This window comes from Corella eumyota, chromosome 1 (genome assembly GCF_963082875.1).
Source record: "Corella eumyota chromosome 1, kaCorEumy4.1, whole genome shotgun sequence".
In the NCBI taxonomy this organism is placed as follows: Eukaryota; Metazoa; Chordata; class Ascidiacea; order Phlebobranchia; family Corellidae; genus Corella; species Corella eumyota.
Genome location: NC_137490.1, coordinates 13,140,611 through 13,168,465, shown reverse-complemented (window position 1 = coordinate 13,168,465; position 27,855 = coordinate 13,140,611). Strand labels below are relative to the sequence as shown.

The 27,855-nt window shown below is 28.9% G+C and overlaps 8 protein-coding genes across 9 annotated transcripts; 3 read left to right on the top strand and 5 right to left on the bottom strand.

The window, feature by feature from the left end:
* Positions 1-96: 96 nt before the first annotated feature.
* On the bottom strand, positions 97-2,952 carry LOC145758087 (solute carrier family 35 member F1-like). Its single transcript, XM_082572488.1, has 7 exons — positions 2,768-2,952; positions 2,381-2,582; positions 2,087-2,194; positions 1,850-2,009; positions 1,217-1,379; positions 848-1,055; positions 97-622 (listed from the first exon to the last, which is right to left on the bottom strand). The coding sequence occupies exons 1-7, from the start codon at positions 2,875-2,877 to the stop codon at positions 458-460; spliced, it is 1,116 nt and encodes a 371-aa protein (XP_082428614.1). The 5' UTR covers positions 2,878-2,952; the 3' UTR covers positions 97-457.
* Positions 2,953-4,580: 1,628 nt separating this feature from the next.
* On the top strand, positions 4,581-5,980 carry LOC145763613 (uncharacterized). The gene is made up of 5 exons (XM_082575101.1): positions 4,581-4,701; positions 4,813-4,959; positions 5,079-5,286; positions 5,364-5,481; positions 5,600-5,980. Exons 1-5 carry the CDS (start codon positions 4,581-4,583, stop codon positions 5,978-5,980), a joined length of 975 nt encoding a protein of 324 aa, XP_082431227.1.
* Positions 5,981-6,636: 656 nt separating this feature from the next.
* Positions 6,637-9,325, bottom strand: LOC145763344 (mitochondrial pyruvate carrier 1-like). Its single transcript, XM_082574776.1, has 6 exons — positions 9,037-9,325; positions 8,864-8,867; positions 8,637-8,733; positions 8,291-8,423; positions 6,827-6,972; positions 6,637-6,751 (listed from the first exon to the last, which is right to left on the bottom strand). The coding sequence occupies exons 1-5, from the start codon at positions 9,102-9,104 to the stop codon at positions 6,849-6,851; spliced, it is 426 nt and encodes a 141-aa protein (XP_082430902.1). The 5' UTR covers positions 9,105-9,325; the 3' UTR covers positions 6,637-6,751; positions 6,827-6,848.
* Positions 9,326-9,422: 97 nt separating this feature from the next.
* On the bottom strand, positions 9,423-11,444 carry LOC145763343 (uncharacterized). Its single transcript, XM_082574775.1, has 5 exons — positions 11,157-11,444; positions 10,561-10,671; positions 10,325-10,449; positions 10,090-10,227; positions 9,423-10,019 (listed from the first exon to the last, which is right to left on the bottom strand). Exons 1-5 carry the CDS (start codon positions 11,355-11,357, stop codon positions 9,557-9,559), a joined length of 1,038 nt encoding a protein of 345 aa, XP_082430901.1. The 5' UTR covers positions 11,358-11,444; the 3' UTR covers positions 9,423-9,556.
* A 284-nt stretch (positions 11,445-11,728) lies between these two features.
* On the bottom strand, positions 11,729-12,614 carry LOC145763604 (uncharacterized). Its single transcript, XM_082575091.1, has 4 exons — positions 12,317-12,614; positions 12,039-12,190; positions 11,872-11,955; positions 11,729-11,777 (listed from the first exon to the last, which is right to left on the bottom strand). Exons 1-4 carry the CDS (start codon positions 12,584-12,586, stop codon positions 11,729-11,731), a joined length of 555 nt encoding a protein of 184 aa, XP_082431217.1. The 5' UTR covers positions 12,587-12,614.
* A 705-nt stretch (positions 12,615-13,319) lies between these two features.
* Positions 13,320-14,263, top strand: LOC145764250 (dnaJ homolog subfamily B member 6-like). Its single transcript, XM_082575869.1, has one exon. It carries the CDS (start codon positions 13,394-13,396, stop codon positions 14,249-14,251), a length of 858 nt encoding a protein of 285 aa, XP_082431995.1. The 5' UTR covers positions 13,320-13,393; the 3' UTR covers positions 14,252-14,263.
* Positions 14,264-14,982: 719 nt separating this feature from the next.
* LOC145764249 (inositol polyphosphate 5-phosphatase K-like) lies at positions 14,983-19,223 on the top strand. Of its 2 annotated transcripts, none has more exons than XM_082575868.1 (11): positions 14,983-15,108; positions 15,222-15,332; positions 15,447-15,555; positions 15,785-15,901; positions 16,162-16,331; positions 16,466-16,577; positions 16,704-16,781; positions 17,072-17,183; positions 17,630-17,763; positions 18,181-18,315; positions 18,526-19,223. In XM_082575868.1, the coding sequence occupies exons 1-11, from the start codon at positions 15,095-15,097 to the stop codon at positions 18,745-18,747; spliced, it is 1,314 nt and encodes a 437-aa protein (XP_082431994.1). In that variant the 5' UTR covers positions 14,983-15,094; the 3' UTR covers positions 18,748-19,223. The 2 variants fall into 2 exon arrangements, with proteins under 2 accessions (XP_082431994.1, XP_082431993.1); XM_082575867.1 differs by having other exon boundaries at positions 17,072-17,237.
* LOC145764248 (GON-4-like protein) lies at positions 19,182-27,505 on the bottom strand. Its single transcript, XM_082575866.1, has 20 exons — positions 26,947-27,505; positions 26,260-26,626; positions 25,953-26,068; positions 25,151-25,823; positions 24,755-24,969; positions 24,370-24,574; positions 23,958-24,244; positions 22,996-23,810; positions 22,716-22,880; positions 22,359-22,554; positions 22,006-22,149; positions 21,621-21,831; positions 21,319-21,447; positions 21,114-21,186; positions 20,815-20,976; positions 20,234-20,682; positions 20,107-20,154; positions 19,915-20,001; positions 19,747-19,844; positions 19,182-19,559 (listed from the first exon to the last, which is right to left on the bottom strand). Exons 1-20 carry the CDS (start codon positions 27,376-27,378, stop codon positions 19,410-19,412), a joined length of 5,022 nt encoding a protein of 1,673 aa, XP_082431992.1. The 5' UTR covers positions 27,379-27,505; the 3' UTR covers positions 19,182-19,409.
* Between the last annotated feature and the right edge of the window lie 350 nt (positions 27,506-27,855).

Here is a 27,855-nt window from a genome sequence, read left to right as displayed (position 1 = left end):
CAAGTATTTTTTATTCAAAAATTTAAAGAATGTTGGTGGTAATCTAAAAGCATTAAACATTAGGTGTTTCTTTATAACTTTTTTTAATATGCTGTGTTTCATAATAATGATTAGCCTAATAAAATTTAATTAATTCAACCCAGAGAACTTAAACATGAACTCTTTTAAGTGATTATTATAAAAATAAAGCACCCAAGTGGTTTTTCATTTTAATACACAAGGCAAAGTGTGGACACAAAAATATTGCTAGTGGTTTAGTTAACTTACAAAAACACAGAGCATAAAAATCAAGATGAAATCAAAATAAAAGCAATTAAAACGTAAAAATAAATAAAAAAAAGAATGATTAAAAGTGTATGATGACTAATCAAAAAATAAAAACAAAACTTCATTACAGTGTAAAATTTTTAAAACAAGTAGCTTTTCAAAGTTCTGATTATTCAGTGAAAATAAAAACTTAGCAGCGGGTTGCTCTTGGAATCAAATCCGAGTTTGAATTAGCTGAAACATCCTCATTCTCAATGGATTCAGCCTCATTTTGTCTTGGTACTGGTGGTCGAGAATTGTAAATAATTAGTGAAAGCACAATGGTGACAAACGAAACAATGTATAATGGGGACAACTAAAAATAAAATTTACTTTATGTATATATTTATTTTTTAGTGTTTTACGATAATTTAATGCTGTTGTTTTTAAATTTCCACATGCACAGTTTTGTTTGACTAAAACTATATTCCAATTAATTGAAGATAAGTTTTAAAAAATTTATTTTTCATATTAAAGTTTTTTTGCATAAATCAAAAAATGATATACATCTTACTTAGCTAACACACTACACCACACTTACTTTATCCTGGAACAAAAAGAGTCCGGCAAATAAGGCATACAAATCAGCTGTTAACAGGGAAAGATTAACTGCTGTAGCACTGCTTCGTTTCATCACAACTGGTAGTAAGGAATACAACAAAAACATACAGGCCCCAAAACCAATAAACAAACCTATTATATAGGCATTCCACTTAATAGAAGATAATGCATCTTGTTCAAGAATAGCTCTGCCAATAATTCATTTTCAATTTAAATATATATAAATAATCCCAGGTTTAAAAATATAGTTGAAGTTAAATTTTTTTAAATGGAAATATTTTACACTGAACTAGCATAATATAAAATGAGTTGTACATTAATTAACATGACTAAAATATTTTGAATTTACATTTGTATTCCTGATACAATAGGGCAGAACAAGCCATACATCCCCAGTATTTCAATGTTTCCTTGCTTGTGATTCTTACAAATAAATTCCATCGAGACATTAGTGATTGCATATCCAGTTGCTCCTGCCAATACCAACACATCACCTAAACCTGGATTTGAACCTGAAATATCAATCAAAATTAAAAATTCTAATAAAATTTATGTTGGTATTATATAAAAAATATTAGTGTCTTATATTACAATTTATATATAAAAGTAATGCACTTATATTTTTAAAATATTGTGCAAAATTTAATGACCATTGCTAATGTATTATCAATAATGTTTTAAACAAATGTGATGTTATAAATAAGGGTAGCAAATAAATTAAACTGGCAGCGTGTAATGGTCAGAAAACTTGGCTTTACTACACGAGGTCCTGAGTTCGATCCCCACTGCTCTCATGCTTTAACATTCTGAGTAAGAAGCTATAACCGGTATGAACTCCTGCAGAGCCAACACTTAATCAGCAGCTTAATTATCGGGCAAATATAATCATAATATTTATTCCAGACTATCAATGGCAACTTGGAACTGTGTTGAGGTAATATGCCTTTTTTTAGTGGCTTTTGTATTTAACAAACCATCTTACCAGCACTACCACCTTTTCCCACTAATAAATCAGCACCCACCATACAAGCTACTCCTATAAGTGCAATTATCACCCCAATATAATGCACTGCAATGTACCTTACTTTGAGAAGTAAATACGATAAAATCATCACTATTGGAATAACAAAGCAGTCCAGAAGCTAAAAATATGTGTCAGAAAAGTTTATAAAATTCCATTATTAGTTTATTTTTAGATATGTTAATTGAAGAGATTTACCTGGACACTAGTTAATGATGTATACTGATATGCTAAAACAACCATAAAGTTTGCCTCAACATCTATTATTGCTAATATAATATATTTCCACCAATGTTCTTTTAAAACCTAAATGTAAAAAAATGAAGATGCAAATTTAAATTTAAAAAAAATAACGAAAATGTGAGCATAAAGAAAATTTACAAAGATTATAATAACAATATTATTAAAATAAAATAGGTAACTAAACTAATATATATAATATAGTTAAATTAAATCATTGCAAGATTCAAAATACAAATTATTATTACTCACACGAAAAATTTTGACTTTTCCATTTTCATCTTTTTTTACACATAACAGAACTGTATAAACAAGACCAAGCAATGCATAGTTAATGAAACCCTGTGTAAGGGGAACTGATATGTTATCTTCTTGGAGGTATTTACTGGTGATAGCGGTTCCACATATTAATAATGACAATCCTTGACCATATATAACAACCTTCAAGAGCTCCCTAAAAAGGTAACAAAGTTAAATACAAAAATAAAACTGTTTGAATTTTTTAATGCTTTTATCAATATTAAACCAGGTTGCTTATCTATAATTTGTAAAGCATAGATTACTTTATACTTAATGTTCTTTTTATTTTAGATTTATTTTATTTGTAAAAAAATTTTGAACTTAAATTTCAGTACTAACCATGTGCATAACTTCTTTATAATGTTACAGTATTTTGATGAGCGACTCTCATCATCTATTTCCATTTGACAATCTGCATTTGTTTCAATTTTTTCTACATCATGAAGCATGATAAAATAAATTTTGATATCACCGAATGTTGTGGTTAATTTAGTGTTTCTTATGTTTTTTGCCAAAAATTAACACTATTAACTTTCTAAAAATAATGTCAAAAGAAAAATATGTGCAACGTGTATAAAAAGATAAAGTAAAACAACATTACACACATAAATCATTGTATTTATGTTAAGAGTTTTTGCAATTCACAAAAATGCACAAGTGGTTTAGCATTTCAGAAATTTTGTTAAACGCATTTAACAAACAGTAGGGAACAATTAGACGGTAAACAATAGCTTTTTTTAATTATCATTTCTGACTATGCTCGTTCATTTGTTTACTCGTGATTTTATTACATGTACATTTTTTACGGCACGGCAGGTTGGTTGAATTAATATTGAGAACCGATTTAAATATACCCACGTGCGTAAACCTACACCTACACGTCCAGACGTCAGCACGGCACGTGGATCCAATACGTAACTTTAATAATGAAAAGCACTTTTATTTTAGTGAAGGTTACTTAAACTGCAAATAACAAAAATCCTAAGCCATTGCCCTTAAGTTCATATTAACTTTAATACCACTACAAAGTAAGGTTGCAACACAATTCATGCTACGTAGTAATAATATACATGTTTCTGCTACGTAGCAATATAAACGAATGTGTAAGCAATAGTATATCCACATTTTAAACTTATTACAAAGCGTTTCCATTATTTTTTATATCAAATCTAAATTTTGTGTTCGAGGTATTTTTTTAATATATATGGAAAGTAGTTAAACTATAATAAGGTACTGTTAAAATGTTTGACCATACAAAAACAACTATTCGTTTGATGTTTGATTTGTTGAATGTGTCTAATAAATATTAAAAATGTGTCTAATAAAAAATTTTCTGTAAACGAAAAACAACCAAAAACTTGAAAATAAGAATAACAAATATAAGAATAAACTTAAAAGTCACCGTACTTTTAAAGGATTTTTTACGTAAACTTTGTAAAGTCATAGACCTATTGTTTTATTGCACAACGCCTAAATAAAAAAAGCGAATTTCATCAATACATGCTTATATACATATTTAACCATTATTTCTGTGTATAATAACTTGGTATTTTCGCATGGACGGGCTAAAAGGAATTAAGACAATCCCAATACCTTTATCCCTTTTTAATCGCCATCAAGAACAAATTGTGCGCAGATTTTTTAGCCCATGCATCGACATGAGGGGATTTTAAGATTATACTTCAATCGATGATTTGTTTGGTAAATTAAAATACACTTATTCTAAAATTTAAGAAATACTTATTGTACTTACATTAGATGTGTGTTTGTTGAATGAATTAGGCTTGCAAAAAAGGCGCCTTTCCTATACATGCAAAATATATTGGGTTATTTTATTGCCTCAGCAGTTAGTAGCGTAATTTAGTTATAACGAGCAATACTTTTTCATATAGTTAAGTCATTGGTTGAAACTCGGAATTGTTGCTTCAGAAATTTTTAAACTTACATGAAAAGTATAAGAAAAACAAGTAAAATTGTGTTCACCGTAATTATATTTTTTTAAATAAATCTAAACAATTGATTATTGCTTTTTATTTAGAGAATATTTAGTGAAGCCTAAGCATTACTCAGAATAATTTCAAACATCGGCAAAATAGGATTTGACCAAGCAGTTTTAAAAGTAATGATGTTAAGACAGCAGGTAAGAGAAGAAATGTCGAGAGAATATTTTGCTGGACTTACTGCTGTTATATCAGGATTTTTATGGCTTGCAGCAGTCGTACTTGGGGTTCTATCAGATTCCAATGGAAATTGTTTTAATCAAATTCGATTTTGTAAGTTGAAAATTGTGAAAATACAAACTAAACTTGTGTAATTCTTAAACTTAAAGCAATGTATTTACTTAAATACACTTGAAAATTCCTAATATTTATTTCCGTTTTTAGCAATATTTAACAACCAAAGTTACAGAATATACGCCAAACATCGAACTGATTTAACTCCTCCAAAATGGGCTTTTGGTATTTGGTCATTTCTTTATACATGGAATATGCTTTGGGTTATATATTCTATTGCAACAATGTGTCGACCAGGTAAACAATTGTAATTCGACAAAAATCGTTTTTTTTAATAAAAAATAATGTTTTGTCCTTTTTTTATAACCTTTTTTTTTTAACCTTTCAGTTAATAAATTTTTTTTATAACCTTTCAGTTAATAAAAGAACGAGATATAGCAGGGGCGGTTGTATAAATCTTTTTCCAGCAAAATTCCACATGGTTTGGTGGCTATGCAACTTTACTCACATTGGTTGGTTGTTTTTATGGGATAACGAAGCATTTGTGGCATCGCTATTTGTACAATTGTTCGTCGTGACGTCATGCATAGCTTGTCTAATGCTATCACATGACTTAACATACAGGTAAAAAGTTTATCTATACAATAACCTAACATTTAAGGGTTCGGTTTTCATCGTCTTAATTTAGTATTTAAATGTAGTTGTGGAGCAATGCTACAATACAAAAGACCATGGGATTTATGGGTTGTTCGAACTTTGGTTCAAAACGGGATTATTATGCTTCTAACTTGGAATATTTTTTTGTTTTTTAATAATGCGGTAAGTAAAATGAATAAATTATCTTTGTATACATACACAAAGCTTCGTCAACTTTTTAAAAATTTTTATAAACTATGAATGTTTTTATTTTTGTACAAATAAAAATATTGGCATTTAGATTATTTTGCTTATTCGCAATGGCGATGTCCCGACTTACCTTTCAAGCATTGTGGCAATGGCCATTATTGGAATTTCTATGTTAATATGGCTCATACTTGACCTTGCTGTATTTGATCGTTGGATGCGCTATTCATTTGGCCTGTATCCCGTTATTACGTGGGCTACTGGTAGCGTGCTAGTGCAGAATTTTTACATGTGGTCACCGGTTACTATAGCAACTATAGGCGTGTTGGGTGTATCGTTATTAGCAACCATTATCCGAATTCCAGTCGTGGTCTGGAGAAGTTACAGTTACCCCCTATATGTTGAACAAACAATTCCTTATAAGGTAGAGACCCCACCCATCAAACGCGACTGCAATATTACCACCATTCTTTAATTGCTTTTTTTAAATATGGTTATTTTTAATCAGTATATATTGTTTTAAAAACATTGTGATAATCATTTCTTTTTATTGACTTTTCTTGAAATTCCAGTTTTATTTATTTTTGTATTGTTTTCTTATACAATCAGAACATTGTGAATACATAAATAATCAGTTTTAAATTACTTGGCTATTCCTATATACAGCAACATAATGTGCAGCAGTCACACTTTGAAGTATCAACTTTAGGTCCATCGTCCAAATAACGCAATAACATAAACAAAGAGGCAGATAGTAATATATGATGAACGCTGTGCACAACGCCGTGATTCAAACTAGTAAACAAACAGGTAACTATTTAAGAAGGAATAACAGAAAAATAAGTATCTAAGCAGGCCTATGCATTACGGACAATCAAAAAAAAAACTTAGGTCAAATAAACCTTAAAAAATGCACCTGTTTTCAATAACAAGCAAAAAAACAAATGAAAGGGCCCCCAATAAAAACCCCGGGAGCAGAATTTTGATCCATTTTTCCTTGTCTGGATAGATAGTTTTTGATTTCCATATTCGTGGAACCTTATCATTATAAACGAAAGAAAGGTTAAAAATCGTTAACGCATTACTATTTGTTTTGAAATACGTCACGCATACTAATTGACTTACCCAAGACCAGGCTAAAAATATAAAACCAGCAATCAAACTTGGTAGATAAACGCCGTATCCATGATTCGTTTGGAATATTCTAATACCGGCTAGTAATCCCCCTGTTGTACATAAATTGTGTCTACAAAAAATGGCATTTTAAAAAATACTATTAGATTTTTAAACGAAATTTTTACACAAATACTGTTACTATTACTTTCTTTCTGCTTCAAAGTCGGTCATTCTAATGAGGGTATGATAAACGGACAACACCAAGCCATAGGTGGAAAAATAAGCCAGCAGATCCTCACCCATCGCACAAAAAACGATCGAAAAAACAGGAACTTTGCAAAGATGATAAAACTACAACGGAAAATAACCTTATTTAAAGATTGTTTCAAGTTTTTAGAATATTTTACATACCATTTGAAAAAACATCATGAATCCATATATAAAAGCAAGCGAGTACAAATTCTTTTTAACTGCAACAGCTGTAGGAACAATAAACGTTGCACTGCTAATTGCTGGTAACAAATGTTTAACTAACACCAAACCCATTCTCAAACTCTCTTTAAAATATAACTTCCAGGAAAAATCTTAAAATATTTTGACTTTTTCTAGACGATATACATTTTTAATAAATTTTTGAAGTGACCCGGTGACTATGTGTCTATGTTGAATAGATATATATACAATGAAATAACACAAGTCATCCTTGCAAATCCCAAGGGAACTTCAGCTGTCATGTTATGAATGATTTTATTGTTATTTACTTACCAAATTATTTGTTCTCGAGGTAATTAGCTTAGCGGAAACTTTACGATACATTAGAGAGGATAAGCAAAGGCTAACATTTAAAAAATTTTTTTTTATTAAAATATTAAGTTTTAGTTTTTAAACAACATAAAGCAGAAAACGTTTTTGAAATAGAAAAAAATATAGTTAGCAGTTATTTAAAAATTAGTCAAGCAGGGTTATTACATTTTGGTTACTGTATTTAAACATTTTTAAGTGGTCCACTTTTATCCTTTCGTTCAGGTTTAAAAAAATAGATTTTGCAGATTTTTTTAAAAATTTATCATAAAATAAAAATAAATAAACTTGTATAAATAAATTAGATATTTTATGAATATAAAAATGAAATATGTTCACTTGCTATGGTGTTCAATGAAGTTGTGTATTCATACCCAATATTAAAAACAATATAAATATTTACCCATTTTAAAAAAACAACAATTTAAATTAAGAGTTTTTGATATTATTCTGAATTCACATCAAGTTGCATTTTTAGGTTTGCTAAAAATACAAACATAATAAAAAAATTAAAATGAATAAATATCAGGTTGATTGACTAATTACTTTTAGACAGGAAATTGAAACCACAACCAGTAGTTACTCAATTTGTAATCAAAACATTAGATTGTTTTGTAGTTTTTATGATTTAAGAATCATACATTAAAACTACTTTTTAAACTGCTTAAAAAATGCCAAAACCAACATAAGGTGAACTTTAACTTAAACAATAAAGTACTAATTTGCAAGAGAGTGATGTACAGATTGACTTTATAAAAATAAGTCTCTGGTTTAATTCCCCAGCTTTTATGTCAAGCACCTTGGGGTTAACAGTTATAAGCAACTAAAAATTGGGTCAGAGTAACAAATAATATTAATTCATGATTACCTTAATGTAAAGTAGCGACCAAGTTGAATAAGTTGGCAAGTCTCATTGGTTAAATGACATGCAAATAGTAGATGATTTCTTGGTTGTACCATCCAAGCAAATCTCATAAATAATGCAGAGTATATACACAAAGCTACATAAATAAAAAAATGTTAAAAACCTTTAATCTAAATCCAACATGTCAACATAAAATATAATAATGGGGTAACACCAAAAGGAGGAAATAAGGAGGAGACAGGAAGAAAGGAAAGCAATGTCTTCCCTTCACAACCTTCTTTTAGTATTGCCCGCTGTAAAATTTAATATATATAATATCAATAACTTAAAAATTTTTTAACTGAAAAACCTGTTGTCATTCTTGGGCTAATAATATCAGGTGATTTTTTCATGTCTGCCATTGCGGCTATCGGTATTCCCCAATTAGCTACTGGGCCCCAGAAATGCTAAGGTAAATTTAAAATTGTTTAAAAGTTTTATTATTTTCAAGTAATAAAAATAGAAAAAAATTTAATTGTCAAAAATGTTTATTAATTAATTTCAAAATTTTATAAAGAAGGGTTTTATCAGTCTTACCGTACTAACTCAGAAATATTTCATGTTGAAGAAGTTGAAGTTAATGTAGGACCACACATATATAAAAATAAATTTTATTATTCTGTTAGTTCATATTGCTTTAGTTTGTAAAAATAACTTATTAATTTGTAAAACAAATCAATTTATGTAATCTTTTATTTAAGTTTGATTACCTCATTAAATATTGGCGAAATTCCTTACTTTTCAGGTGTTTAAAAGCTTTGCTTGCATATTTTGACATATTTACATCAAATAAATATCACAATGTTCGTGTTGTACCAAATTTAGATTATAAAAATTAAAAACTACAAGATTTCCAAAAATAGAAATGCAATTTGCAACGTCGTCGTTTATTTATTTTTGTAACAGCAAGGTTAGTAGTAGTCCCAGAATTTCACGGAACGGCAGTGTTGCCACAAACATATAAACCACCCTTACAAAATATTTATTAAAAATTAAAACTGAATCTTGTTAAGAATTTTTTTTGTTGTGTATTAAACCTTAGCAAAATTTATTAAAAATAAATTTATATATCTTTTAAATGTAACTTATAACAAAAGAAATTTAAAAACTTTTTTAATAAGTTTTACGTCATCAATAGTTCGGCATAATTAAAATGCTATTGTCAAAAGACCAGGGGCTAAAAACAAATTATATTAAGTTCGTACTACAAAAATACATATTTATTTCGTACTAAATATCAAGTGTAGATCTAAACTCCGAATGTTCGGTATTTAGATTAAACGACACAGTCGTTTTTTGATTGCGCAACTCGTAATACGAACTTCCAGAGCATGTAATCAGACCATTTCTTGCATTGATAACCTCAATCATTCGGCGCTTGTGCCTTGCGATGCAAGCCAATAGTAACTTACAGCGCAGTGTGTCAATACCGTAAGCTAGAAAATGCACAACCGGGGCTATAATAAATACAACAATGAATATACAAAGGACTGCTTCACCGGCATAATTTCCATAGTCAAGAATGTAAACTTGCGGAGTGTATCCTCCTCCCCAGCGATAGAGATGAAAAACAAAATAGATGAAGTAGAAGGCAGAAGAGTAAAGGGCATGAAGCAAGCGGACAGTAACATTGCTGACAAGCACGTCGATTATCATGACAGTTCCAGGAATCGCGTAGAAATTGACGTCATCGCTTAAAAAATGAAATAGTTTTTAGTTTAAAACCTTGATAACCCGATTGTAAAATTGAAATACGCAACTACCTTGTAAAAAGCTCTGTATAGGTCAATGTAGCGGTGTCGTTGTTTATTTTTGCCAAGGAATGAATTACCGTACCAAAAAAGCAAGCTACCGAGACATTAAAGGTTACAGTTTGAAGCAACCAGTTTACTTTGTGATACCTGAAAACAATAGACCAAAACATAGTCCATTAGTTAAATATTCTTAGTTTTGGTAAATTTTAAATCAGACTTTTTTTTTAAAACACGATAAACATACCACAAAAGATCATCGTTACACAGGCAATCAGTAAAAAACTCGAATGAGGTCAAGAGAAGTGCCAAAAGATGATATGCAGTATATAGAATAAAATTCCAAGTTGGTAACAACAAAATCCAGTCAATCTACACAAAAAAATGTATACCAATTGTACCATAATAATCAACTACAGTCTTTATTTTTCACTGGCAATATTTAATTGGTTAGTTAATAAATACAATACTAAGGGTATATACCTCGTTATTACTATTAACGTTTTCGTCAATAGATTTCCAAATTAAAATTGTAAAAGCGTGAACGAAACAAACAATTCGAAAAACAAGATATGGAACTTGAGATCTAACCCACTGTTTAAAAAAAAGTAAACAGTTAATATAATACACGTTTTTTCAAAATAATGCCCAATGTGCAAAACTCTTAATCTTTATCATTTAAACCTAAATAGAACTACTAAAGGTATGTAAACGGTTTCAAATTTTGTAGTTCGCTCCTTAGGTGTGAAAGAGTCTCCAAAACAAAGACGACTAATAATGTATCAGAAACAAAACAACATTTGGACAATTATTCTTGAAGTAATATAATCTGTCAATTCAAAAGCCAGCGCATGTGTATATGTCATAAACAGTTTCTCTTGTTCTATACCAAATAAGTTACTGAGAGTAATTTTATCATAATAAAAAAAACTAAGATTTAAAATTAATGGTGATTTAACCTTAACAGATATGTAATCCTCTCTAACACCATTTTATTACTAATTAAACAGGTAACCTAAGCTGTGTATGTTTTTATATGAAAATAAAATTAATGTAAATTTTTTTCATTTTAACCATACCGCTGTTGTAGCAAATTTTGAAGGATTATTTTCTTCTAGGTTCAACATAGAACAATTAAATTCTCTTTTTATTCGATCGAAACATCCATTTTGAAGACCCTGGTCTTGAGATCTCTGAGTATTACTTGATCCACTGGTTTCAGAGTTCCGTGGGTTAGTTTGTGTACTTCTAGTTGTACTTGTTCGAGTATTTGAGGACATTATACTGTACTGTACTTGAACTGCTAAACGTAGATGCTGTAACCTCGTGACATGTTGATTTAGTTTAAAATTTAAACCTTGAAATACGCCTTTATCTGGTGTTTCACCAACAAAAGATTGGAACACAATAGCGCTTTGGAGCGCCCTCGTGCGATTAATAAAATCCCAAATGTTTAAACGATTTTTAAAATGTCAGCTATTAACTCGAAGACTATTGACAAAGTATAAACACATTTTCTTACAACTTTCTTAAAAAAAACTATTTCGGGTAGTTTAAAGATTTAAGGTTTATTTGTAAAAAATTAAACAATTTAAAATTAATTGGTATACGATGGATATAACGTCTACTTATAAAATTTTACTCTGTTAAATTAATTTTGTTTAAGCTTGGTTTTCGGCTCAAGTCGTTCACGCCTTTCTCTTGAAAATAAAGATAGTAATAATTCATGTTTTCTCATTGTATAAGTTAATTTGTTATTGTGTAAATTTTTATTTTAAGTAAGATTGTACTTACTTATCTAAATTAGTTCCAAAACTATTTAGGTAAGACGTATTCTGGGATTTGGATGTTGATTGGGATGGGTTTTCTTTTTTAATTCTAAATAAAAAATAGATATTTGTTTTGATTTCATTTTAAAATTATTTTAAATCTTTTATTTAATTTTTTATTATAGTATTTACTTTGGTTGGATATCCTTGACCTGATAGTTATTGCAATCATGTTTTAGTGGATGACGATGATTTAGACAAAAATGTAAACTGCAATGTCGACAAACTCTTGGTCTGACGTCACGTTTGGCGCAATTAGGAAAAAAACAATGGTACAAATAAGCCTTTAGAAGAAAATGAAAATAGGTTATACATTCATGCATTTAAAAACTTGTTGTGTAAGATATAACTAAACAACTTTTTAAAATCAATCTACAAAATTAAATTACTTGTTATATTTAAAAACAAACCTTTTGCGTCAACTTGTAAAAAGTTAACAAAATAAAAGCCAGAATAAGGATCCAAAGAATACATAACAAAAATTCCTCTTCGTAAGGGCTAAAAAAATATTGTAAAACAGGATACAAACAATCGTAAAAATACAACTTAATATTTTCAAAATAAGAATTAGTTGGAGGGTTGTTTATAACGAAGTACTGTCTTCCATTTTTTATTACTACTTTTATCTTTCCGCTTCGTACTAGTTTATCAACGTCAACATATTGCAAGTTTTTATTCATTTTTAGTCTTTGCCAACGTATTTTCCTTTGCTCAACTTAGTAGTCATAAATTTATTGGCCTTTTCAAGTACCTGTTATGGACTCTTTACAAAGTTTTATAAATGGAGAAACAGAATTATTGATTATTTTTAGACCAATCATTTGCATTTTATTAATTTTAGTATCAAAACAATTTAAAAAAATGACATGTGGCATTTGTTTTCAATTTTTCAATTAAATGCGTTTTGTAGCGACCACTTAAATAGTAAAGCGACATCTGTACCTCGTAGACAATATTTTTTGGAAAATCGTTAAAATGTAAGATTTGTTATAAATGCTGTATAGAATTATTTGGAAACTCTGCTTTTGTTGTGTTTACATTTTTCAATAACCAGAACCCATTAATTTTTCGAGAAAAGTCCTTAAAAGGTAAATCCCCCTTAATTTTTTAATTCTTGACAAAAATTTTAATATTTTTTTGTTTGTATAAAATTAGTTTATAAGTTATCTGTTAATTGTGTTATTAAAAAAGTGCTACCGGTTGTTTAGATCTAGATCAATTTTCCAGTTAATATTTTCTGTGTTACAGTAAACGGAATTATAGTCTTTTTAAATTTTTAATTCCGCTTTTCATTACTCGGATTTTTAGATTCGGAGTAGTAAGTAGCTTGTCTAACATATTTTTATAGGCTATTTATAGGTTTATAAATTGTTAGAAATAATTTTACTAAACTATTTTATGTTTTACAGACAAATGCGTTTGTTTATAGTAAATATAATTACTAAAAAAGTAGGTAACAGTTAATAAGTAAATATAAACTGTAAAAAATGGGTGACGATTACTATGACATACTTGGAATATCGAAAGATGCTTCTGAAAACGAAATAAAAAAAGCTTATCGCAAATTGGCTTTAAAATGGCACCCTGATAAAAACCCAGATGACAAGGAAAACGCTGAAACAAAATTTAAGGAAATAGCTGAGGCATATGAGGTATTATCAGACAAAGATAAACGACGGACTTATGATCAATTTGGAAAGGATGGGATCACAAATGGAAGAGGAGGAGGTGGCAGCAGTGGAATGCCTAACTTCCATTTTCATTCTCCGGAGGACATTTTTAAACAATTTTTCGGCGACAGTGACCCATTTGCAGACATGTTCGGACATTCTTCATCGGGCTCTTTTCACCATGGAAATGGATTTGGGAGTTTTCCTGGATTTCCCTCCTTTGGAGGGTTTGGGAATGTGGGAAGAATGCATAACAGTGGAGGATTTGATTTTGGAGGCGGCTCCTCTAATTTTATGTCATTTAGCTCATCTGGGGGGTCTGGAGGTTTTGCAGGTTCACGTTCCGTAACAAAATCAATTAAAACCGTAAACGGAGAGCGAGTTGAGACAAAAAAGATTGTCGAGAATGGCTCGGAAAGAGTTGAGGTTCGTAAAAACGGAAAACTGACCTCGCTTAAAATCAACGGCAAGCAGGATGATGTACAGTTAGCGCTGGAAAGAAGTAAGGAAGAAGGAGGACAAACACATATCCCAAGTCAAAACAGTACAAGTCGGAGGTCCAAGCATCACTATTATGATGATGAAAATGATCCAGAACTTCAAAGAGCTATAGCAGAAAGTCAACGACAATACGAAAAAGACAACAAAAAACGAAAGAAACATTCTAAATATTAAGTTTGCTTAAAGTATGTTGATTGTTGTTTTTAAATTGCTGTACAATGTTTTTTTTAAATGACTGTGTACCATAGTATTAACTAATTACAAATAAGAAAAGGTAACAAAAAAATTAGTAGTATATATTTAATAGTTTTTTTTCTTCTTGTGAATAGGGGGTGTTTTTTAAAAATTGTTAAATTATTCAATTATAGGCAAAGGGCTTTTGCCATTAACTTACTTTTTTATTTGACTTTATTATTTTCTAAGAAAATATGCCGCGTTTTTTTCCAGTCATTCCTGATCTGTTTTTCTTTGTTGTATTCTCTTTTTTATTTTAATAGTTCCTGCAACTTAGTTTTCTTTCAAACACTTCTTTACATGTTTGGTGTTTTCACATTACAGCTGTGATTATATGTTGGTGTTTTCACATTACAGCTGTGATTATATGTTGGTGTTTTATTAGTAAAAAAACTTTATTAATTGACTAGATTCAAAAACAAAATCATTTTTTTTGTTCTTACACTGCTTTGAGAAATAATTTTTATTTTTTTTCGCTTGAATATATTTATCCTTAACTGAATATGACATTATGCTATATTTAGCATAAAGAACGGCAATTTTACTATACAAAAATATTAAAATCTTATCGTATAAACAAAAAGAAACTAATTTAATTAGTAGCAAAAACATAAATCTAGTATGTTACCTTTCATATCAATAGTGAAACTGTATATACTTTTATCAATAAGTGAATATTAAACAATATGTTCAAAAAGAATAAAACCGTTATTGTTTTTTATTTCTTTAGAAAATTAAAAACTTGCTTTAATTCTTAATTATATTGATGCTGGATTAGATGTAATGGCAAAGCTAAGGTAAGATATACATTTGTAAGCAATATGATGTATAAATATAATTAATTTACCTTTTTTTAAACTAGTTAGTTAGTTGTCCTAAAAAAATTGATAAATATTTTTTTAAATTTAAGCTTACATGTAATTACATGGAATGTAGCAGAGAAGGAGGTATTAGAGGACAAGAAATTGAGTGAATTACTACAACTGGATGCTAAGAATAAAACTGACATATATGTTGTTGGGTAAAAAGAGTTTATAAATAAAAAATAAAAATTTTTAATAATACAATATTTAGGAATTTCTTTAATTTTTATGTTTAAAAAAAAAACTTCATTTAAAACTAAATATTTTTGCAGGTTACAGGAGATAGCATCTGGTGCAGTAGAAACAGCAAAAAGTTTTGTTGTTTATGATGATTGGACCTTGGCTTTGATGAAAATTTTGTCAAATCATGAGTTCTACTTGGTACTATATTTAAATTATTCTAACTTAAAATATTAACCTAGTTGGTTTATATAGCGAGTAAATTACATTACAGTGATCTATTTTAGCTGTAAAAGTTTGGTAAAATTTTAATATGCAATTTTCTATTACAACTGATATAATAACATGATAAATATATTTTTGTTTACATTAATATAATATCAAAATAAATAGTAAAATCTTTAACTAAAAGCACATTTTTGGCCACTAGGTTGAAAATGTACGAGTACAAGGAATATCTTTATGTGTGTTTAGCAAAATTCATCACCTTCCTTTTATTAGGTTTATTAAAACAGATATTGAACGAACAGGATTAGGAGGAAATTGGGTAAATTTTGTCCTTTATATTTGTAACTGTCTTTTGTTTATATTAATGTTAGTAATTTTGTATTGTATTTAAAATTTTAATATTTTCCTGTTTAATTTTTGTAATTATATTGTTTACGCTTACTAAATTTGCGTCATATTTTATCATGTGTGTTACAAAATTTTATAATAAACACAAAAATTTTTTAAATATTTTACATAAATAACAATTAAGTTAAAATCCAATAGTTATCTCTAAATAATTCTTTATTTTTTATGCAGGGCAACAAAGGAGGTGTTGCCGTTTCTTTTTGTATTCATGGTACAAGAATTTGTTTTCTAAACACTCACTTGGCTGCTCATCACCAAAACACGGAAGACAGAATTAATAATTTTGACGAGATTCATAAGGAAATTGATTTTGGTGGAGATTCGTCAATTGAGAGCCACGAGTAGGATTTTAAAATAAAAAATGATCGATTAATTTATCACAATTAATTTTTTGGTTTTGTCAGGCAATTATTATTTTTATAATTAGTCTTTTAGTTACAATAATTTTCCATTATTATTTTTTTTATTTTTTTAGTGTTGCATTTTGGTGTGGAGATACAAATTTTCGAATAAATGAATATTCCAAAGAAGAAATTGTTAACTTGGTAGAAAAAAGAGATTATGAAAACCTTATTGCTCAAGATCAGGTTTAAAAAAATCAATTTTTGATAAATCAATACAAAGCATTTAATCTTTTATAGGAAAGGGAGTTAAAGCTTTTTATATCACTGTGGCATAAACGAAAAACAATAAATGTTTTGTTCCTTTTTTAGCTGAAAATCACACAAAAGGGCCATAAGCTGATGTCTACTTACATCGAATCAAAAATTAATTTTCCCCCATCTTATAAGGTAAGTACAAAATATTCAGATTTATTTAATATTAAATCAAGTCGACTCAATATAGAGTAAACAATACTGACTTCTGTTTTAAATTATTTTGTAAGCCAAACCACAAATGTCTAAAATCTGCTTTTGTAAAGCTTTAAAACTTTTCATATGTATATCACAACTTTGCTAACTTGTCTTACATTGAATTTAACATTACCAATTTTTTTCTTTGCCTAATCTTATTTTAGTTTACCAAAATCACTTACATTTTCTTAAAAACATTTTTAAAAATAAAGAAAAAATATTTTTAGTTTGATCCTGAAACAGATATCTATGATACAAGTGAGAAGCAAAGAAAACCAGCTTGGACTGACCGAATTTTATATCGAATACATCCTGATTATCCGAATCTGTCTCAATATGGTATTTTATTGAAAAATATTGTTAGCATTGCAGGCCTTACAGTATCTGATTACAGTAAGTTAGAATTTAAATAAGGTGGAAATGCAATCTTGCATGCTTTGAGTTGTCAATTGATCTGGTGATTTTTAGTTATCAATTGATCCGATGTTTTTAAGTTGTCAGTTGGTTTTGTTGCTTAAAATACACACTTTTTGCACCAAACATTGGATTTCTATGGCAATCATTTTTGGTACTGTAAGGCTTTTTTTTTCATAAATTAAAAATTTTGATTTTAGTTTGAATTTAATTTTTATTCGCAGTAGGACCCTCAACCCTATCCTGTACCAAATTTTAGAAAATTTATACCTAACAAGTTCGAAAATTTCTATATAGACCCACCCAATTTTAATTTTATTACTCTCCTATTTATGAAATTTAAATGTGACTGTAAATGTTTCGGTTTACAGTTCAGAAATCGCTAAATGTTCAAGAAAATTCAAATCACAGTAGTTTGATAGAACCTGATCATGATAGTTACACAAGTCACATGGAGTTTAGAATGAGCGATCATAAACCTGTTTCTCAGAAGTTCACCATCAATGTAAGATAAAATATTTAATATTTCGAACAACCTGTAAATTTTTTATTAATTTCAATTTTAAAATCAGTAACAGCTATTAAGTTGGCAATGGCTAAATTTTTGGTCAAAAAAAAATGTAAACAGTTTGACGTAATTCCAAATGCCAAACTTCAAAGGCTTATTATTATATTTAAGAAAAAACTATTTTTAGCTAATTTTAATAGTTTACAACACTTATTAATAAGTAACTTATTTTTTACGTCAATCCGTTATAAAAACTTACGAAAATCTTTGTAATGTTTGTATAAATATTTCAAAAATGTATATCATGCTAAGTAATTAAATAGTTTCTAATTACTTTCAACAAAATATTTTTTGATCGAGTGTTAGTTCTATAACTACTCCGTCAATTAAAAAAAATTAATTATTAAATTTTAGGTACCAAAACTTCATTCACCATTGGTTTCTTTGAAACTTATGGACCAATGGAAAAGTGGCAGTGAAGGGAAAATTTCTATTTCCTATTTTCTTGGCATGCCAAAGGGAGGAAGTGACTTTTTAGCTTTATATGAGGTTAATAGAATATTTTTTTAATTCATACGGCTATTAAAGGTGTTACAATAACATCAAATATCAGAAAGCGAAACTATATTTCCAATTTATGTGGACGTCATTATGTCATAAATATTTTAATGTGTAAATACAAAAGAACTTCTACAAATCAATAGTCTAAATAATTTACCAGTCATTTTGAAAATTATATTTTTTAAAATAAACCTACAGGACCCAGTCACAAATTCTCAAAACTACAAAAACTGGGTTTATGTACCGGATGCAGATATTGATCCCAAACAAGAAACAAACATCCAGGAGGGTGTTTTTCCTATAATAGGGGATGCAACAGCTAAGTATCGTATTGGTTACTACAGCGACAAAATGTCATGTTTGTTAGCTTTGAGTGATGTGTTTACTGTCTTGGAAAAACCAGAAAGTTCCTCAAAATGAAAAAAAAATTGAATTGCAGTTTTGAAAACTGAATTTACTTCCAAATTGTATTTCAAAATTATACATTGTGCTATGTTAATATGGTCATTTTATATTTTGCTTTTTATATTATTATATAATCAGGGTTCTTGCATCTGATAAAGTTTATTATGTTTATATTTTATAGTAGAATTATATTATTAGTACTTTTATATTATGCAATTATAGAATCATTTAATTTGCGAAACCTTAATTTATATTAAGATACTAAATTTATTGTTGAGTTCTTTCATAATTGAATAATTTTGTAAACATGTACTAGTGGGTAGTTTTTAGTTCTGTAATTTGTCTAAAAAAGAAAAATTTCCATATTTAATAGTAAGGTACTTAGTTTAATAATGCCTTAATTTAAAAAAAATGATGTTGTACTGTATGATGCTATAACAGTTGTGCAATTGTTTGTATTTTAAAATTATTAGTGTCGTTAATAAACAGAATTAATTAATTTGTTTTAGCTTAAATGACAAAACTTAAGTAATTAGACTTTTAAAAGCAATTAAAAATATTATCTTTAAATACAAATATTTTATTTGAATCAATATGTAAAAGGAAAACAAACAAAAAGAAATTTATTTTTTCTGTTCTGGAATAAAAAAATGCAATATGTTAAAATGTTAAAGCAGTCAGTCTGTCTGACTTTCACAATCATCATCATCTGTATCACTTGTCTGACTGGTAGTATCAGACTCAGCATTAGCACCACTTATAAGAGCCAATAATTGGTTAAAACGGTCAGATATTTGTTTTGGACTTCGTTGCACCATTTCCCCAACCTTACAAAACAAAATTAGTTTTTTTTTTAATAAGGATTATGTATTTATCAGTAAATACAGTGAAATAGTGGGTGTTTGTTTAAGTTAGTGGCTCATTTTTGTGCCTAGATTGTATAAAGGGTTACATAATGCTAGTAGAGATTGACCAGACACTAGTACGAATAACCTTGCATTCTAATTTTTCTACCTTTTGAAATGTTTGTTGAGTTGCACCATTTTCTTTGCAAATCATTAATAAAAGACCATCTTCTTCTCTGGTCCATTTAAAAACACCATCTTCGCTTTCTTTAAATGGAGAAAAAAATAATTAGTAAAACTTTAACTCAGAAAAATTTAATTTTAAAATATTTTTTACCAGAAAGTATAATTTGCTCAGTCTGCTTATTTGCAATTTCACAGTTTCTAGCTTCATTGTCCTTTATTACAGACTGTTTTTCTATATCTACATTCAAAAAGTTTTTTGCTAATAACATTTCTTTAAATGGAAATATATTTAAGGTATAGAAATTTTAAATAAAGTTTTCGGAAAGCAAATAACAAAAGGTACCGTTGTTTGTAGGACTTTCTAATGTTGGAGTCAATGAAATAACTGATTCTAATAAAATATACAAAATAAATATAATTACAAAGCATATAGATCTATTTTAAATCTTAAAAAATAAACAAACAAGTACCTTTACATTCGAGATCATCGTTCGTATCTGTTGAATCAGTTTCAGGAATATTTTCTATATTAATATTTTGTGTTTTTTGTGTGCTAGAAGAACTCGGTTTTAATTTCAACTTGTTGGAAGTAAAAATTAAATCTGTTGGTAATGTTTTTTTATGCAGAGTGTTTTTATCACTGGTGTTATTATTCTGAACTTGGGTTTTTGAAAAAATTAGTTTGGTTTTCGATTTTGTGAGAAGTTCTGTATTTGTAACACTTTTCAGTTTCACTGATTTATTTGTTTCCATTTTTTCTGGAGTTAAAGAATCTTTTTTGTGCGTTCTCTCAGAACTGGATGGTGTAAGAGGCAGGTTTGAACCGACAGAAGAGAATGAAGATTGATCCAGCTTCTTGGAGACTGGAGGAAGAGATAAGGAGTCTTGACTCTCCTGTGACTCAGTTGGAGTAAAGGGTCTTGAGATGTGTAAAAATTTTTTGTAAATAATTGTGTATAAAAAACTAAAATAAACAAAAAAAAATTTCGAAAATTAAACAAAAAAACTATAAAAATACTATTTAAATATTAAAGTAACAGCTCACTATTACCTATTGGCTGATTCTTTAGAAAAATTCTTGTTTCTTTCCATCAGTTTGGCTCCACCTAATGGGGTAAACTTCTTAAATGGGCTACATGATAAGGCATCCTCTGACACAATTCCAATATCCGAAGACAGAATTTCTTGGGAGGAAATACCTCGCAAGTCAATACTTTAAAAACAAACATTTTTGAAAATTGTTACAAATTTTTGATTAGAATAGCAATTAAAAAAATTTAACGACAAAAATAGCATTTTGTGGGCCATATTTATTGAGCTGAGAAGTTTAAAAAGAAAAATTAAACCAACCCGACATCTTCCATTGCATCTGAATCTTCTTCTGTCTCATCTTCTGTCTTCTCCTCATCCCAACCTTCCCTCTCTATACAGGAAAATTTACAAAAAAAAATTTAAAAACAAAATGAGCTTACAAAAAAACTGCTCAACATTTTTTATTGTTTCATAAGAGTTTTTTGCATGGTACTATTTATGTGTTTTTTTATTTAATACTAACCTAAATCTTCACAGTCATCTAATTCTTTATCAGTTATAACAGGTTCTTCATTCGTTTTATCAGAATCAATAATTTTCTTGTTGATATTTTTGACAGGAGGTGATTTTGAAGTAATCTCAGAGTGGCCAACTACAAAAAAATAAAAACTGATCTGAATATAAAAAACACCATTGACATAGATGAATATGTGCATTTTGTATATGCATGCTTAACAGATATTGTTTTTAATTCCAAATTATAATTTTTAAATCCAAAATTTGTTTTAGACGTTTGAATTATTTGTAAGTTTAATATATTACTACCTTCACTGATAATATTTTCTTCAGATATTGGAACATAAATATTTTCATGGCCACTTTGTTTTGTGTCCTTTAAAAGGTCATCAGTCCAAATTATCTCTTCGTAGTCTCCGACCAGCCTGCTTTCAGGTGGTTGTTCATTATCAAAAAACATTAAAAATTGTTCTTGAAGATATGGTTCGGCTTTAAGCAGAGCAAGAATGGTTCCTTTTATCTAGTTAAAAAATATAGAAATTATAGATTTTAAACTAAAAATATTGCTGAATTATTTTTGAAAAGATTTTGAATTTTCTAACCTTATATAAAAATTTGCCCCTACCTTTTTTCTATAAACATTACATATATACATTTAATGATAATTATGCAATTTAAAAAAAACATTTGGTACCTCTTTTTCAATGTAAATTCCGCTTTCTGCCACAGTGCGAAATGCATTTAATATTTTGTTTAAATGTGACGGATTTCCTTGAAATCTTATCTCAAGTTGACGAAGAAATTTTCTAGCACGAGCATAAACTTGTTGTTCAGAAAACTAAAATAAATATTAAAATATTTTTAAAAAAGACATTTTTGTTTTAAAACAGAAGATAAAAAAAGGTTTAATAAATTTTTTAAAAGCTATTTTTACTTTTACAATTTTATAAAAAAAAAATACCATCAAAATAACGCATTTCAAAAAAACAATTTTGTTTTGTTTTTTTTTTCTGCCAAAATTTTTAATTTTAAAAACAGTATTCCTACCAGACCACATGCATGTGCCTGTTCAGGCATTAAGAAAGGAGCAAAACCTTGCAGAAGGTCAGGCCATTTCTCTAATATCCTGGATAACTTGTTGTACAACATGGGAGGAGATTGTGAAGAATTTTGATCAAATTCACACAAAACTTCGAGGACTTTGAGTAAAACATCCGGGTGATCTTTTAAAGATTCTTCCATTCTAAAAGTTTTTAAAATTAATTTATTTCAGTTTTAGAGTGTTACATTAGCCAAGCTTACAAAAATTGGTTTTTGTTATTTAATTTAAAATATTAAAATTTTTTTTTTCCACTATTGTATTTTTTGTAAAACTTTTATTTAATGTTTGTGGGAAAACCGAACCTTTTTAAATATCCCTGTGCAAAAAGAAGTTCTTTTTCGACCCTGGTTGGATCAAGTTGAACAATTGTATCTTCCTCCAACATCCGAACTTTTTCTGCTGACTCTCTTAAGCTCTTGCTGAGGTCATCTTCGTCTTTTGATCTAGCTCCACTTTTGCCAGTTAGACTATTTAAAAATATTAGTTGAAAAATTAGAAAAATGCAAACCGCTAACAATTAACTATTTTTACCCAGTTACCTTGAAGACAAATAAAGCCCATTTATTTTGCTAAAGAAATTACCTGTACAGAATTTTCCCTGATTTTTTTGCAGACAGCTCTTGATTTTTTCTCCATTTTACTTTCAGCTTGTGCTTCCATTTTTTTCTGGACTTTAAATTTTTAGGACTCTTAGCAATTTCTTTACCAACATCTGCATCTGAAAAATCATCTGCATCAGATTCTCCATTTATTGCTTCAAAATCACTGTGCTGTGGCGAGGTATTCCGAACAAGATTAGAAGGCGACTCATTGTTAATGACTAATTTTTTGATAGAGGGTTGATTGGTAGTAGAGGGTTTAGTTACAACTTCGGGCACTGTTAAATTAGCTTCGTTGATATTATTAGTTTTTAGTCTTTTTGGTGTACTAGCTCCATTTTTGGACACTGCATTTGCCTTTTTCTGTTTTCGTTTAGATATTGAAGTATTGGGGTTATTTGCAACTTCACTGTTTGTGACTTGTTGTTTAAATAAGTTCAGGCTTTCTAAAGATTTTCTTCGATTAGAAGGAGGGCTATTTCTTATTAGAATTTCTGGTGAAGTTTGCTTTGTTTTTTCCATAGTTGACAACTGGTTTTGAGCAGAATCATGTTTTTCTTGATATTCCAGATCACTTATAACACTGTCATCAGAGCTGGTGGCAATATCCAACCCAAATTGATCATCATTCATTGATTTAATTTTAATGGAGCGTTTTAAAGGAGCTTGAGTTATAAGTGATTGTGAGGTGGGTTTAATCGTTGCACTTTGTTGATTGTTAACTTCTTTAAGTTGCTTAGAAATTTTTACTGTGGAAGCATTTTTGGTTCCAGATTTAGATTTAAACAATTGGGCTTTCTGAAAAATAAATTTAACACCCGACATTTATTTTAATTATTCTAATCATTTACTGCTAATTAATTAACAAAATATTTCTACTAATAAACAGTAAGTCATGGTGGTGTAGGTATACATTTTAGACAAGCATTTATATAAAAAACTAACCTTAATGGAGGTATACGGAGATTGATTTCTTCTTGTTTTTTTAGATTTTAAAGACTTAAGGGGGGATAATTGCCAATTTGGTAATTTGGCAGGAGACATTTGAATTTGTCCAGTAGAACCCATTAAAAATTGATTGACATTGGATACAGGGATAACTGAGGGTAGAATAATCACAGGGTTAAGTTGAGGTGACATTACAGTTTGAGCTATGGGGGCGATATTTATAATTGAACTGATGGGTATATTGTTGTTATAGCTGATAATGTTCGATGTCTGAGGCAAAATTTCTAAAAAATACAAAAATTTAATAATTAATTATCCCAATTTTATGCAATTAATTTAGTGCAAAACAGTGAAACTACCATAAAATGTAAATTAATAATAAAAAACTAATTAAATAATGTAATGTTACTTTGTGGATTTGTATCAAGTTGCCCCTTTTTAAAGTTTTCTTCTTTTTTATTTTTAAACATGTGGCCATTTCTATCTGAGCTCAACTGATTCTGTATAATTTCCTTGTTTGGATAATTTGTAGTTGTTACTATTCCACTCTCCTGTTGTAATGCTATCAACCAATCAGGTTTCCAATGATGTCTTAAATGTAGAAGATCTTTAACCTGCAATTTGTAGGTTTAATGTGGCTGCGGGTTTTACTAATAAATAATATTGTCATTTTTCTAACTTGCACTAGGGTACCTTGGTTAAAAAAGTAGTTTTTTAACACTAACTTTTTAAATAATTTTGCTTTATTAAGTTTTAAATTTAAAAAAACTTGGATTCTAGTTTAAAAATATTACCTTTGTTCCATACCCGATTGCAGGTTTCATAGCTTTTGGTGGTCTTGGTTTAAGTCCAGATTGTTTATAAATTTGAATTGAGTTTCGGCCACTGTAGTGACCTTGTTTTGCATTTGTATATCTTGATTTTATTTGTTCTGGTGTTTTGACTGGATTCATATACTGGTGGATTAAGATATGACATGGGGAGAAATGGTTTTCCATTTGCTCAATTCCTAAAATAAAAAGTTTAATAAAAACTATATACATAGTCAAAATAAATTGGCCAGTTGTTTAGGTGGTGACAAGGCAAAGAGTTATTAATTGGTAAATTTTGTGTTACAAAAATAATACTACTGTCAGTCATGCTACAATAAGTCAAGCCATTTTAGAGTCAAATTACAAATAAAAATGTACCTAACACAATAAGATTGTCTTCCGCTTCGCTAAAAGTGATTCTACCTTGTTCCTTAACTAAAGTGTTCGCTGCACAAGTCGGCAAAAGTTCAACAAATGAAAACACAGAACTGTTTGCCATAATCGTAGCAACATTAAGCGAAATAGGAAGCATTTTTCTCGACCTTTCATACTTTGATGCTCTTGTAACAGGCTCTGATTTTTTTACAGTTGACTCCACAATTTTTAAGGCATCCTGTAAACTTGAAGCTTTAAATTTTGAGACAGTGTTAAATGTTGTCTGGTTGTGTTCACCAAAATTGTGTAACTCCTGTAACAATGAATGAGTGTTCTGAACAACGCTTGTGAGTTTGGAGTTGTTGCGGCTTAGTAAGTTAACTTGTGTTAGTAGTTGTATGTGTTGCCTCATTTGCAGATCTAACGTTTGCAACTGATCTCGATTAAACTGAATTAACAATTCTTCTTTAGCAGTTTCAGTTTTTTTGGCAGGTAAATTTTCTTTTTTTGAATTTATAATGTCCTTTACAGTTAATTTTTTATTGAAATTGCTTTCAGAATTTGATGTAGGAATAGGAGTGATTGGTTCTAAAAGGCTATTTCCCCTAAAATCAATATCTTCCATATCATCAATCTGTTCAAGTAATTCCTGAACTTCTTTTTTAGAAATGTGCGTCTAAACAATATTAATATATACATTATACGACTCTTCATTTATATGAACATTTCTTTCCAAATAAGTATTTTACATTTAAACTAATTAAACCTTTTATATATATTATTTAAATCTATTTTTTTTACATACAGCATGGTCATCTCTAAAATCATCTTTATCAACATGATCGTCTGATTCAGATCCAAGAAAGTTGTAATCAGGATCTTCCACCGGATCATCTTCCTCTACTCCCAATAAAACAGTTTCTAAACCATTCAAGACTTCATGACAACATTGTTAAATTTACCAACCATATTACACTGCCTAATCTTGTTTCTATTTTTAGCAGATTTTGACTGTAATTAATGTTTGTAATAACAAAAGGGCTTAAGTAAATCCAATATATAAAAACTAAGGAATTGCATAACTTATGAGATGAAAAAATTGTTTTATTTACCTGGAACATCTAGCATTAGTTCAGCCAACCACTTATGCCAGTCGTCATCTCCCAAAGGCAAATACATATCCTCAGTAACATCTGGTGGCTTGAATGCCGTCTCCAATTCAATTAAGTTGGTGTCATGCAGCGATTGTTTGGATCTCGTTCTCAGCGCTATTATTTCATCATCAACCATTTCTGAGTAGTTTCTGGCCTTTTCATTTATGGCTTTGATCTCATCTTCACATTCTTGGAGGTCATTGTAAAATGAGCTCTTTGTTTCGCTTTCATCGATTTTTAGTTTTTTGGGAGTGACTTCGATAGATTCGATTGTAGTGTCCAGTGTGCTTGCTATGGTGTCTTGTGAAACACTACTAAGTATGTCCTGTAATAAAGAATACTATTATTTAAATGAATCTAGATATAAGCAAAAATTATACCAAAAAATCATACATTAAAAAAACAGAATATGCCGAATTGCACTAATCTTAGTATTTGCACTTAATGTGCTATAGACATTAAAGAAAATTATAGAAAATTACATTTAAAACTCTAAAGAAAGAAGAAAATTACATTTAAAGAAGAAAATTACATTTAAGAAGAAAATTACATTTAAAGAAGAAAATTACATTTAAAACTCTCTTTATAAATAATTTTGCTACACGAATTAAATAGCCTCATTTTTAATAAAAAAATTCAATTTACATCATGAGTGGGTTTATACTCTTCATCCTCATCATCTTCATCTGGAAGAGCAATCTCCGTGAATGTAGGAGCACCTTTTAAACTTGGTTTTACAGAATTCGAGCGTAAATTAATTTTTTCTGGAAAATCTAACTTTGGGGGCAAATCGTCTAAATTTGCCTTCAGTAGGTGACGAACATTGCTGTCTTTAAGCAGCTCATGGATAATAGTTTTGACATTTCTTCTGTTTAATCCTTGCTTTTTAAGCCTTTCTTCCAGCTTATCATCTATGTTAAATTCTTGAAAACTGGAGTCTTTTTCCTCGCAGCTTTCTAGCTCGGATGAAGTGATATTTATTGAACAACTAGGTTGATTTTTTTCTTTGTCATTTTTACTGTTTTCAATATCTGATTCGTCATTTTTGTTATCGTCATTATTTTTTACATTGTCCATGTTTATATAATAACTTCTATCGGTTCAAATGTTAGTAAAGAATACAAAAGAGCGTCTATTTGTTAGAAAATAAGTTTGTTTTTATTTATTAGTTCAGGCTTTCATTTTATCTGGTGGCAAGCTTTAAAATTTAGTTCTTCTAGTAAATAAATAAAGATCGTATAATGTGCCACTGGCAATTTTGATGGCACAAATACTGGCAACCGCATTTTAGTGAGTATTGTTATTAAAATCGTAAACTATTTTACTTCGAATAAATTTCTTTTCGCAATAACTAATAAAATTATAACACGTAAATAAACCTTTTTAATTATTTGCTTTAAATTAGTGCATTCAACTTTTTATTACATAAATTTAATTGGGTCGTTTTGATTGCACATTAAACATTTTTTTTTCGCACATTGATAAAAGTAAATAATAAATACAATATACAATTAATATAACAACAATGGGACGAAAAATAAACAAAATCAATTT

What these genes read in the sequence shown, in the direction of transcription:
- LOC145758087 (XM_082572488.1), bottom strand. Translation starts at nt 2,877, where the DNA reads ATGCTTCATGATGTAGAAAAAATTGAAACAAATGCAGATTGTCAAATG. An exon ending in GAAAAGTCAAAATTTTTCGT is followed by an intron (nt 2,195 to 2,380) that starts GTGAGTAATAAT and finishes TTTTACATTTAG; the next exon opens with GTTTTAAAAGAACATTGGTG. An exon ending in TCTTTTTGTTCCAGGATAAA is followed by an intron (nt 623 to 847) that starts GTAAGTGTGGTG and finishes TTTTATTTTTAG; the next exon opens with TTGTCCCCATTATACATTGT.
- LOC145763613 (XM_082575101.1), top strand. Translation starts at nt 4,581, where the DNA reads ATGTCGAGAGAATATTTTGCTGGACTTACTGCTGTTATATCAGGATTT. An exon ending in TTTTAATCAAATTCGATTTT is followed by an intron (nt 4,702 to 4,812) that starts GTAAGTTGAAAA and finishes TTCCGTTTTTAG; the next exon opens with CAATATTTAACAACCAAAGT. An exon ending in TGCAACAATGTGTCGACCAG is followed by an intron (nt 4,960 to 5,078) that starts GTAAACAATTGT and finishes ATAACCTTTCAG; the next exon opens with TTAATAAAAGAACGAGATAT.
- LOC145763344 (XM_082574776.1), bottom strand. Translation starts at nt 9,104, where the DNA reads ATGTCAAAATATGCAAGCAAAGCTTTTAAACACCTGAAAAGTAAGGAA. An exon ending in TAGCCCAAGAATGACAACAG is followed by an intron (nt 8,424 to 8,636) that starts GTTTTTCAGTTA and finishes TTATTTATGTAG; the next exon opens with CTTTGTGTATATACTCTGCA. An exon ending in GGTCGCTACTTTACATTAAG is followed by an intron (nt 6,973 to 8,290) that starts GTAATCATGAAT and finishes TTTCCGTTGTAG; the next exon opens with TTTTATCATCTTTGCAAAGT.
- LOC145763343 (XM_082574775.1), bottom strand. Translation starts at nt 11,357, where the DNA reads ATGTCCTCAAATACTCGAACAAGTACAACTAGAAGTACACAAACTAAC. An exon ending in CAAAATTTGCTACAACAGCG is followed by an intron (nt 10,672 to 11,156) that starts GTATGGTTAAAA and finishes TTTTTTAAACAG; the next exon opens with TGGGTTAGATCTCAAGTTCC. An exon ending in TGTAACGATGATCTTTTGTG is followed by an intron (nt 10,228 to 10,324) that starts GTATGTTTATCG and finishes TATTGTTTTCAG; the next exon opens with GTATCACAAAGTAAACTGGT.
- LOC145763604 (XM_082575091.1), bottom strand. Translation starts at nt 12,586, where the DNA reads ATGAATAAAAACTTGCAATATGTTGACGTTGATAAACTAGTACGAAGC. An exon ending in GTCAAGGATATCCAACCAAA is followed by an intron (nt 11,956 to 12,038) that starts GTAAATACTATA and finishes TTTTTTATTTAG; the next exon opens with AATTAAAAAAGAAAACCCAT. An exon ending in TTTGGAACTAATTTAGATAA is followed by an intron (nt 11,778 to 11,871) that starts GTAAGTACAATC and finishes TTTATTTTCAAG; the next exon opens with AGAAAGGCGTGAACGACTTG.
- LOC145764250 (XM_082575869.1), top strand. Translation starts at nt 13,394, where the DNA reads ATGGGTGACGATTACTATGACATACTTGGAATATCGAAAGATGCTTCT.
- LOC145764249 (XM_082575867.1), top strand. An exon ending in ACTGACATATATGTTGTTGG is followed by an intron (nt 15,333 to 15,446) that starts GTAAAAAGAGTT and finishes ATATTTTTGCAG; the next exon opens with GTTACAGGAGATAGCATCTG. An exon ending in TCGTCAATTGAGAGCCACGA is followed by an intron (nt 16,332 to 16,465) that starts GTAGGATTTTAA and finishes TTATTTTTTTAG; the next exon opens with TGTTGCATTTTGGTGTGGAG.
- LOC145764248 (XM_082575866.1), bottom strand. Translation starts at nt 27,378, where the DNA reads ATGGACAATGTAAAAAATAATGACGATAACAAAAATGACGAATCAGAT. An exon ending in AGATGACTGTGAAGATTTAG is followed by an intron (nt 21,187 to 21,318) that starts GTTAGTATTAAA and finishes TTTCCTGTATAG; the next exon opens with AGAGGGAAGGTTGGGATGAG. An exon ending in TCTAAAGAATCAGCCAATAG is followed by an intron (nt 20,683 to 20,814) that starts GTAATAGTGAGC and finishes ACACATCTCAAG; the next exon opens with ACCCTTTACTCCAACTGAGT.